The sequence below is a fragment of the Nicotiana tabacum genome, chromosome 13 (assembly GCF_000715075.1).
Source record: "Nicotiana tabacum cultivar K326 chromosome 13, ASM71507v2, whole genome shotgun sequence".
Taxonomy (NCBI): domain Eukaryota; kingdom Viridiplantae; phylum Streptophyta; class Magnoliopsida; order Solanales; family Solanaceae; genus Nicotiana; species Nicotiana tabacum.
Window position 1 is genome coordinate 79,446,315 of NC_134092.1, and position 11,224 is coordinate 79,457,538.

An 11,224-nucleotide genomic window follows, 5' to 3' on the forward strand; every position below is an offset into this window, starting at 1 on the left:
TTATACAGTTGACCCATATATGCCCTTTTTGCAATGAAATCCACTCAAACTAATTAACTCTTTCGTTAATTGTCTTAAGATGTATTACAAACACGATTTCCTTTATATTAGTACTTTTTTTTCTTTACCTTTCTCTTTTCTTTCTTCTTTTTTCTGTTCTTCTCTCTTTCTTTTTTTTTTCCTTTTCTTTCTCCCTTATCCGATTTCCTCCATTACTGATGTCTTCTCCATTTTCGTCACCAATTTCACTTGACAAAACTCATGAATTAAAATTACTAAGAAAATTCTCCCATAAGAATATTTTTATAGATCATATGTTTGTCAATTTTTTTATTTTTACTGAACATATATTTAGTTCTAAAAAATATAACAAAGTGAGATTGAAATAATATTTATGTAACAAAAAACCCAAAAAATCCAACAAAATCGAATAATCCAAACTGATATAATTGATTTGGTTTGGTTTTGATAAAAACCGAACCAACCCGTTCCACGTACACCCCTAATTTGCATAGTTAATAAAAAAATAAAAAATGTCCCGCTGAAAAAGATAAAAAAAGACTAACAACTCAAATTTATAACACTACAACTTGAACTCTAGGCTTTTAATCATTAAATTATCTTTTTGGAAACAATTTAAATATTTTTTTCTTTTGAGTATTGTTAAAGGTTGAGATATTTTTATTATTTTAAAGTTTAAACCATAATTTCTGGAATAATTTAATTTCGTTTATTTAGAGGGCCAGTAAAATTTGAACTTGATTACCTTATGGGAGACTTTTTTTAGTAATTGAAATTCATGAGTTTTGTCAAGTGAAATTGGTAACGAAAATGGAGAAGACATCAGTAATGGAGGAAACGGATAAGGGAGAAAGAAAAAGGAAAAAAAAGAAGAAAACAAAAAAAGAAGAAAGAAAAGAGAAAGTTAAAGAAAAAAAATACTAATAAAAAGAAAATAGTGTTTGTAATACACTTTAATACAATTAACGAAAGAACTAATTAGTTTGGGTGAATTCCGTTTCGAAAAGGGCATATATGAGCCAACTGTGTAACTCTAAGGGCATATATGGACCAACTATGTGACGGTAAGGGCATATTTGAGCTAAAATATTAACGAAGGGCAAATGTGCTCAATTTCGTATAGTATAAGGGCATATTTGGACCTTTGACCTATTTTTATTTAGGGTGGAAGCGAGGGTGAGGGTTGGGGTGGGGGTAGGATGGGGTGGGGGTGGGTTGGTGGGGATGGGAAATAGGGTGGGGAATGTTGAAAAAGAATTTTGGAAAATATTTTTCCTCTCTTGACAGGGAAAATATTTTCCTTCAATTGGAAGAAAATAAGTTGATAAAGAAAATATTTTTCAAAACATTTAAGTCAATCAAATATGAAAAAATTAAAAAATATTTTCCTTACCTAACACACCCTAAAAGTAGGAGAAAAAATAGTACTTCCTCCAATTTGTAAAAAGAATGCAGCTTTTAACAATGTCATAATTGTACAATTATCTTGTAGCTAGCTTAGATTAGACAAGTTAGATCCGTAGTCACTCTAATAAGCTGTAAGTACATCAAAAAAAGTAAAGTAAAGTAAAGAAAGCACATAATCACCTTAGCTGTCAATAATGAATTTGAGAGTAAGATGCTCATATGATTGAGAGCTCAACTTCGAAGGTCGTCAGCATCTCCTACCTCTAGTGACTTGAGTAGTGACTTTTTCACACCCTTTTAATATCACTAATTTCGTACTGGCCAATACACTTTTTCTTGCCTGTTATGTGACGGCATTTGGTTCAATACAAAATTTTAAAAGTAAGAGATTAATTTTAGTCACTTGTAAATAAAATTTGTAAAACATCAAAATTATTCTTATTATAAATATTCGGCTAAAAGTATATGTATTTATATGGATGTCGCCTTACATTTTATTCGAATCTTACGTAGTTTCACGTGTGTTGTGATATATTGAGCTAAAATTTTGTGTTATTACGTGTAGGAGTCAAGCAAAAGCAATTTAGAACGGAAAGGGCAAGAGGTGGAGCAAAATACACTAAGCAAGTGGAGAAAAAATATCCACTGAAGCAGTGAGCTCGTTGTGAATTGCTCCTGTGACTTTATCTAGATGGACAAAAATAGTATAAGAATATAGTGGGCCTAATGATTGGGATAATTTGAAAAATATTTCGGGCAACCTCACTATCATGACCTGAATTTTCAACCATGGGGCCGTGATGACGCCTATTATCTACTTTCTAGGCAAGCCAACTCTAATTGATCACTTAACTAATTTTAACAATTTAAAAGTAAATGATTAAGAATATAAGTCTGAAATACTCGTAACATAATAATCTAAATCCAACGCAGTCTATTCTACATCCAGAAAATGGTGTCACAAGGACATGAGCTGCTAAAAGTGTTAATAACAAAGTCCGAAAATAAAATACAATTGTCAGAATGAAATAAACAGTATAAAGATAAGAAGGAGACATCAGGGTTGCATCTCTACCTCAAGTTTCCGGATAATGACATCCGAGCAAGCCTCCACTAAACGCCGTTGGGACCAATATTAGAATCTGTGCAAGAAGTTCAGAAGTATAGTATGAGTATAACCGACCCCTTATACTCCGTAAGTGTCGAGTCTAACCTCGACGAAATAGTGACGAGGCTATAACAAGGTGCTCACTATAAACCTGTACGAGTATAAGTGAAAACAATAGTAGAATAGAGAAACAACGATTAACATAAAAACCGGAAGAGAAAATAAATTACAGAAGGGCCCAGAATATCATTTATACTCAAATTCATAATACAACACGGATACAGAACCAACAGTCATGAACAGTCATAATATAACTTCTCCGTTGCAGCGTACAATCCCTCCCCCCACACACACGCATATATATATATATATATACCAATACCGTTACGGCCTGCAACCCGATCCTATATACAATATCAATACAATTGCAGCGTGCAACCTGATCCCAAATACAACATCAACAATGTTGTGGCGTGCAACCCGATTCCAAATATCATATTAATATCTATTGCAGCATGCAACCCGATCCCAAACATCATTTCAATATCCATTGCAGCGTGCAACCCGATCCTAAATATCATTTTTATATATGTTGCGGCATGCAATCCGATCTCGAACATCACTTAATATTCGTTGTGATGTGCTACCTAATCATATAACAAGTATGTACAATACTACAACCAACTATGACATGTTTCACAATGAAACGCAAAGGGAATTAAACAAATAAAGACATAAGACAAATAAAAGCGTCTTTCTAATAACATACAACAACATAAGGCAAGTAAAGGCAGTCAATAAATGCAGACACGGATACATGGAGACATATAGCAAATTAAGGCATGTAATAAATGAAAGCATGAATTTAACAAGTAAAGGCAAGTAACAATTTAAAGCTCCGAACGAGTAATAACATGGAATAAATAAAGCATAGTATAAATGAAAACACACAATTAAGAAGCCCGCCCCGCATGCTTAATCCGTGACAATGCATATGCACTCGTCATCTTGCATATACGTCGTCCCCACACATAAATCATGTAGCAAATAGACCAATCAATTCCTAATTAGCTCAAGTCAAGGTTAACCACGATACTTACCTCTTTCCGAAATCAAATCAACAATCAATCACGACTTTTCCTTTAGAACAAGCCTCCAAACCAATCGAATCTAGCCAAATATTGTTCAAACAATCCAAAACAAGCTTTAAAAACTACCCACGAATGAAAAAGGTTCAAATTTGATCATATTTAAAAAAATTAACAAAAGTCAAGTCCAGGCCCGCTTGGTCGAAATCTGATATTCAGACCAAATCCCGATTACCCATTCACTCCCAAGTCCGGTTATGTGATTTGTTTCAAAATTCGACCTCAATTCGAGGTCTAAATCTCAATTATACAAAATTTCTAAATTCTACTCAAAACCCCTAATTTCTTCTTTGAAATTCATAGATTTGATGTCAAAATTCATTGAAAAGTAATTGAAATTGATTGAAAACTAGTTAAAGTTTCTTACCAACGAATTTGGGAAGAAAATCCTCTTCAAAGATCGCCTCTATAGAGTTTAGGGTTGAAAAATAGTATAAATGAGCTAAGTCTCATTTTTTTTAACTTTTACCTAGCTGCAGGTATCGCAACTGCGAACTCTTGTTCGCAATTACGATACCCGCAAATGCAAACAACCGTCCGCAAATGCGAACTGTGCCACAGTCCCTCAGAAGCCCATGTGCGCAAATGCGTTCCTAGCTTCGCAATTGCGACGCTGTCCTAAACACTCAAGGGTCACAAATGCAAAGACACCCAACCCAGCCCCATCTCACAAATGCGATGCATTGACCGCAAAAGCGATGCTCGCATTTGCAAGCAAGACCTCACAAATATGAGATCTGCAAACCCACACCAGCAACAGCTGATACTCAGCCATTCCAAAACTTCCAAAAATATATCTGAAACTCTCTCGAGCCCCTCGAGCTTCAATCAGAATATTCACACAAGTGTATTAACATTATACAAACTCGCTCGCTAACTCATATCATCAAAATAACATCAAATATAAAGAATCGATCATCAAACTCAAAATTTCAACTTTGAAACTCATTTTTCCAATTTTTCACATAAGGCACGAAATGCGCTCAGGTCGTTCGGGACTCCAACCAAACATGTATATAAGTCCAAAAATATTATATGAACCTACCGGAATCGTCAAAACACCGATCTGAGGTCGTTTACCAAAAACGTTTACCGTGGTCAACCCATACCTCGTTTTAAGTCAAAAATCAAATTTTCATTAAAATTTCACATCAAAACTTTCCGAAAAAATGACACGGATCACGCACGCAAGCCACATTACATCCAATGAAGTAATGAGAGGTCTCTGAACATAAAAAAAGGGTTAGTGCTTAAAACAACCTATCGGATCGTCACAGATGTAAAAGAAGAAGAAATTACCTAGCAATAACTTCACTAGTTCTAGCGTTGACCTGGACCCTGCATTACAAAATTTTTCCTATTTAGCCCGACACAAGATTTTTCGGTCCAATACGGTCCCAACTCTTATAAAAAGTCTTCTAAACCTAATTTGGAGAATATCTAACATATTTTTGGGGGGAGATCACGCTATTGTGGAGGCAGAGAAAGCAACCCACGCTTGGAGGAAGCTTACAACTAGTTTTTCTTCTCTTTTCTTCCTTTAGTTTCATAGTTGATTAGTTCTAGCGTTGCAGGGTGCTACATGAACGTTGTAGTTTGAAGCTTGAATCATTCTTATTATTTTATCATATTGCTTTATCTATTCAATCATGCACTTAACTATTTGATTGTTTGACTACCAGATGAATACTATCTATAAATCTAGTATTGAACTCGAAAGTGAGAATTTTAAATTGTATATAGGATTGAGTAGAGCAAGATTTTGAACCTGAACCACGAAAACGGATTTGCGGTTAGGATATACTTATACCTAATCTACTTGCTTGGTTACTATAGGAGAATTATTAATGCATTCTTGTTAATCCTAATTCCATAGAAATATAGGCGTTAGGTTAGCTTGAATAAGCGAGTAGTACTACTTCGAGAGAATGCTACGAGTAATATTAACTTTGTCAATCAATAAAGCAGATAAATTAATTAGACAATTTTAGTATGAAACTCAACAGGATTATAAGCTAACCCATAGCTGTGGAGTATTTTCTCTTATTGAATTCGTCTCTAAGCTTACCATTTTGTTTCCTTTAATTTCTTAGTTTACGATTCTAGATTAGTTATAGTTAATAATCATACTTTAAAAAATTATTGGAATAGAATAATTGTTTAGTTTGATTTAGTTGATAGTTAATCACAAGTTCTCGTAAAAACGATACTCTATTTATCACTTTATTACTTGTCAATCGCATAGATTTGCCTGTGCGACGTTTTGGTTGCAACAATTACTCCTAATTACAATAAAATGAGAGATGATAAGAGTTTCATATGTCGATTATTTTCTCTACATTAATAAATACATATTATATTTCTTGCCAGAATCTGAATGTCATGACAGTAAAGATAGGATTAAAATATTAAAATCATATAGTTTTCAAATAAAATAAAAGTTTTAATCTTCTTCAGACAAATAAAAAGAAAAGGAAAAATTATCATATAAGATTGGATGGAATGAGTACCTAAAAGGCATGGACCTCATTCTAATCTAATCATTGATACTTAAGCTAAATTTCGTACAATGCCTGCACTTATTTTTTAGGTTAGGGGGAAACAGCTTGCTGGCTTCTTTGTTAATCAGTAACTGTTTTAATCATCAACTAGTATTAAAAAAAGCACAAAGTTAGAATATGTGTATGGGTTGCAATATGATCATTATAATCGATAAACCAAATCCTCAAAATCAGAGCTTATGGAATAAACAAATCAATCTCAAAAGGCCGACAAACCTGATTTGTGAAAATGAATTAGTTGAAACAAGAAGCAAAACATGCCCCAAATTCTCGTTACTAAATAGACTGACAAATCTCCATTACCGAAGGTGTCTGTCCTATGACATTGTTTCTTTTCGTTCTAAATTTTAGCAACATAATCTCAAATTTTACAAATAAACCTTGGATATCATATTTATTTAAGCAACAAATTCCACTCTTCGTCCCTTAGGGACATCCGATAAAAAACAAACTTCACTCTTCCATAATCTCAAGTGCCTATTCATTTTATTTTAAATAACATCTTGATGATAATTTCTCCATTAAAAAAGTATTGTAAAAAGTTCACACGTAGCATTTTAATTTTTAACTTAAATTTATAATGTCAAACAAAACAAATTAAATTATAAAATATTAGAGGATTGTCCTCCTCCAACCTTGAAATTATCTAATAATAATAGTCGTATAACCGGCGACTGTTACAAGTGTAATGTATTATATCATGACATTGGAGACTATCCCAACTATGTGTTGACAAAGAGCAAAATAATACTGTATGTCCCAACTATAAGTTAGAATCTTCCTCCACTTTGAAATTAGAGAAACAAGGAGAGGCTAAGTACTATATATAGCTGGCTTATAGCCTAAACAACCTTAGATCTCCGTCAAATCCGAGATGGGAGAAGAGTACTTTGTAGAAACAGAGAAGATGAAATTGGTAGAAAAAGAGGAGTTATCACAAACCCACTTTGTTTTAGTACATGGAATTAGTGGAGGAGGCTGGTGTTGGTACAAAATCAAGTCTCTTATGGAGATTTCCGGCTATAAAGTGACATGTCTTGACCTTAAAGGTGCTGGAATTCATCCTGCTGATCCCACAACTCTTCTTTCCTTCGATGATTACAATGAGCCTCTCATTGATTTCTTGTCATCTTTGCCTGAAAATGAACAGGTCCGTTCTCCGTTGCAGAAATGTTCATAAAATAGACTTATTGACTGCACCGAAATATTTACTTACATGCATATTTTTATACTTTATTTTGCAATTCTAGTGAGTGAAGGACATGATGATTTATATGTACTGTGGTAAAAATAGGTAATTCTGGTAGGACACAGCGCTGGAGGACTGAGTGTCACGGATGCAACTCATAAATTCCCAAAGAAAGTAAGGTTGGCAGTGTATGTTGCAGCGACCATGTTAAGAACTGGATTTGTGACTGAACAAGACGTTAAAGATGTAAGTATAGCCTTGATGATCATAAATGGTACATGTGTCTCAATATCTATAAAATTATATTTTTTGCATCGATCAAGTCACCTGAAATATTAACTCATAGGTGGGGTGGGTCAAGGCTGGGGGAGATTTTTAGACAGTGAGATTGAAGGATTTTCTGAGCTAGAAGACCCATATTGTCTTGAAGAGTAAAACCATGTAGGATTTGCAGTCAAAATATTTTTGTTGCGTCATCCCTGATGCCTTGATGCAGGCTATCGTGCTAAAATTTATTGTCTATTTGTCGTTTTTCTCTCTCTCATATTTAGGCTTTAATTGTGGCATTATTCTCTCTTCTTTTAGCTATATAAGCCTTGGCCTTTCCTGCCTGCAAGAGCTCTTTGAGCTGCTTCTGTGGCATTATATGATGATGACGTCGTGCCAACAAGTGTCTTTACACATTGGTAAATAGCAACTCACTCTGGTATTTCAATATGTAATTTCTTTAAACACTTTGAGTAATCAATGTTGAATCTACATTGAAAGTTATTCATCTGTCCCAATTTATTTAACACTCCATACCAAAATAATTGACATATTTTTGTATTTAGAAACTCCTCCTATTTACATCCAACTACATTATACCTTTGCATCAAAAGTCTTCTTTTATATTTTAAATTTGTAGTAAACACCTCCAACTGCATTTATTATTTCTTTTTCTTTTCTTTCTTTTTGAGATGGTAGTAGTTGTTGATATTTCCATATGTATAAAAGCCATAAATATTTGCACGCGCAGAAGATAAATCTTCAAATCCTTCTTAGTCTACTTTAAGACGTTGAACGATGAAGGTTGCTTTTATTTTTTCCTCTTGTTGTAGCAATTACGAAGGCCTAATTTTCACCTAACAAATCATATGCATTAATTAACGCCTTAAAATCTTGTTATAAACAGGGCATCCCAGATTTATCAGAGTTTGGTGAACCTATTGATGTATATGATATGGGGTTTGGATTAGGACCCGAACAACCTCCAAGCAGTGCAGTCATTAAGAGAAGTTTACAACGCAAAATCATTTACCAGATGAGCCCACTCGAGGTATATATGTACAACTTTTCACATTAATACCTCATACTTTCACCTATCCAGTGATTGTCCCGATTTTTAGGATTCAACAATTTCCGGACTAGTTTGGGATTCAGATGTAATTGTTGTTATTGTAGGATTCAACATTAGCAGCTATGTTATTGCGTCCTGGACCGATACAAGCATTAAAAAGTGCTCAGTTTAAAGAAGGGGAAGGCGCCGAGAAAGTGCCTCGAATATACATTAGAACAGCGTATGATCGAGTTGTGAAGCCAGAGCAGCAAGATGCTATGATCAAAAAATGGCCTCCACAGAATGTGTACACTTTGGAAAGTGATCACAGTCCTTTCTTCTCTGCTCCATTCCTGCTATTTGGCTTGATTATTAAGGCTGCTGCTTCACTTGGGTGCAGTGATTGAGATAGTCTCATATCCAACATGTACATAGTATACTGTGGGATTTATTGTCTAGTCCCTAAGTATAGAATTGAACAAGTGAAAGACAATAAATATTGCAGCATATGGTGACTCTGAAGTGTCAATGTGGTTATTACTTGGATATATACAATGATAAACATGTGTTGTTAAGCCAAATTCCAGGAAAGTGCGCAAGTTAAATGTACTAGGATTACTATTTACTGTATTTTCACCTAGTCACAAACATTAGTTACCAAACTGTATCAAATAATAGTGTAAAGGTGATTTCAGCTACTAAATTTGTCTTAGACTATATTTCTAATGATATAACTTATATATATGGTCAGTGTAAAAAATTGACAATATCATGTCATTTTAAAGACAAAATTTCTATAGCAAGCATGGATTCTGTTAGCTACACGTAGTAAATGACCTATTTTATCCGGTAACGGTAAAACTACAATAATGCTGTAGGAAAATGCTTATTATATTACTTCACCGTTTATACATTAGCAAGGCCCATTAGCTCAGTTGGTTAGAGCGTCATGCTAATAATGCGAATGTCGCATGTTTGAAACCTGCACGGGCCATCATTTAGTTTCCCCTCCTCCCCAACGAAACATTCAAAAAACTTAGGCCTAAAAGGATTTTTTCAATGGGTATAGGTGGAATTAGTTAAAAACACATAAATGAGGCAATATACAAATTTCGAGGAAAAATGAAGGTGACTTGGATTAGTTTGGAGTCAAAATTCGTTATCAATGATATACAACATCAAAAAAACCCTATTTTTTTTTTCAATGGGCATGGCTGGAACTCATTAAAAATATATAGATGAGGTAATATACAAAATTTGAGGAAGATTGGAGGTGATTGAACTGGTTTGGAGTCAAAATTCGTAGTTGAAATCGATTTTATAATTTTATGTATGGCACATGTATCTAACATGTATCTCACACACATGTATACATGAATATATATGGGATACACCAGGAATATACATTTGATACATTCCAACTCCTTGAGATGTATCCCATCATTTCCAACAACACTTACATTAAATAAATTCTAATTTTAAAAATCCGAACTCTTTTTCTCAAGTGTAAGCAAGCTTCAATGATTTTCAATGCTCATCTTCATTACATTTCTTATTATTTTGCTTAGCTATTGTATGAGAAAAGATAGAACAAGGCATTGCAAATACAAATGAGGAATACCATTCTTTAGTTTCTGTCACGAAGCATATAACAAATCATTTTTTTTTCTTTTCTTTTAACTATGGTACCCATGATTTTAGTTCTAGATTAGTTGCAAGTTTTTGGATTTGAAAATTTCCATTTGTATTTTAAGATTTTACTAGTCAGTGGTGTAAAATGTCATGTCGAAGCAATTATTAGACGCTTAAGCAACGAAATGATCAATTTTTATTTATCTAGTATTGCTTATGGTTTGCATTTGCTTTTTCTTCCTAGATAGACTAAAGAGGAAGAAATATACGAAAAGTTAATGGGCTAATATTGCTAATATTTGACTAATATTGATAGTATTTTGTGAATTGATTAATTTTGGTAGCATTCTTTATCTGAAAGGCTAAATTGGGTAATTTCTACTTCTTTTTTGGTAAAATTGTACTCTGGTGTAATACATTAGGCCATTCAACGCTGAGTTAGGATCTATCACAGGAAATTCAAAAGGCCCAAACACGAATGATTGTTGGGATATACCTATAAAAACTTATTCTTGCTCTCACTACGAGAAATTGAGGATACGACGATATTTATTTAGTAACTATTGATATAAATATCGGAAAAAAAGAATTTTTTGACATTTATGATAAAATATCGTAAAGACTACGACATTTGATATAAATTGTCGTAGAAACAATGACATTTGATACTAAATGTCGTAAAACAAATGACATTTGATACTAAATGTCGTAAAACAAATGACATTTAATACGAAATATCATAAAAACAATGACATTTGATATAAAATGTCATCAGAACAATGACATTGTTGAAGAAATATCGTAAAAAGTACGATATTTACTACAAAATATCGTAAAGAC

At 33.5% G+C, this 11,224-nt stretch overlaps 1 protein-coding gene across 1 annotated transcript; it reads left to right on the forward strand.

Moving 5' to 3' along the window:
- Positions 1 to 6,940: 6,940 nt before the first annotated feature.
- On the forward strand, positions 6,941 to 9,551 carry LOC107819424 (methylesterase 17). The gene is made up of 4 exons (XM_016645530.2): positions 6,941 to 7,395; positions 7,540 to 7,680; positions 8,609 to 8,752; positions 8,878 to 9,551. The coding sequence occupies exons 1-4, from the start codon at positions 7,120 to 7,122 to the stop codon at positions 9,157 to 9,159; spliced, it is 843 nt and encodes a 280-aa protein (XP_016501016.1). The 5' UTR covers positions 6,941 to 7,119; the 3' UTR covers positions 9,160 to 9,551.
- The last annotated feature ends 1,673 nt before the right edge of the window (positions 9,552 to 11,224 follow it).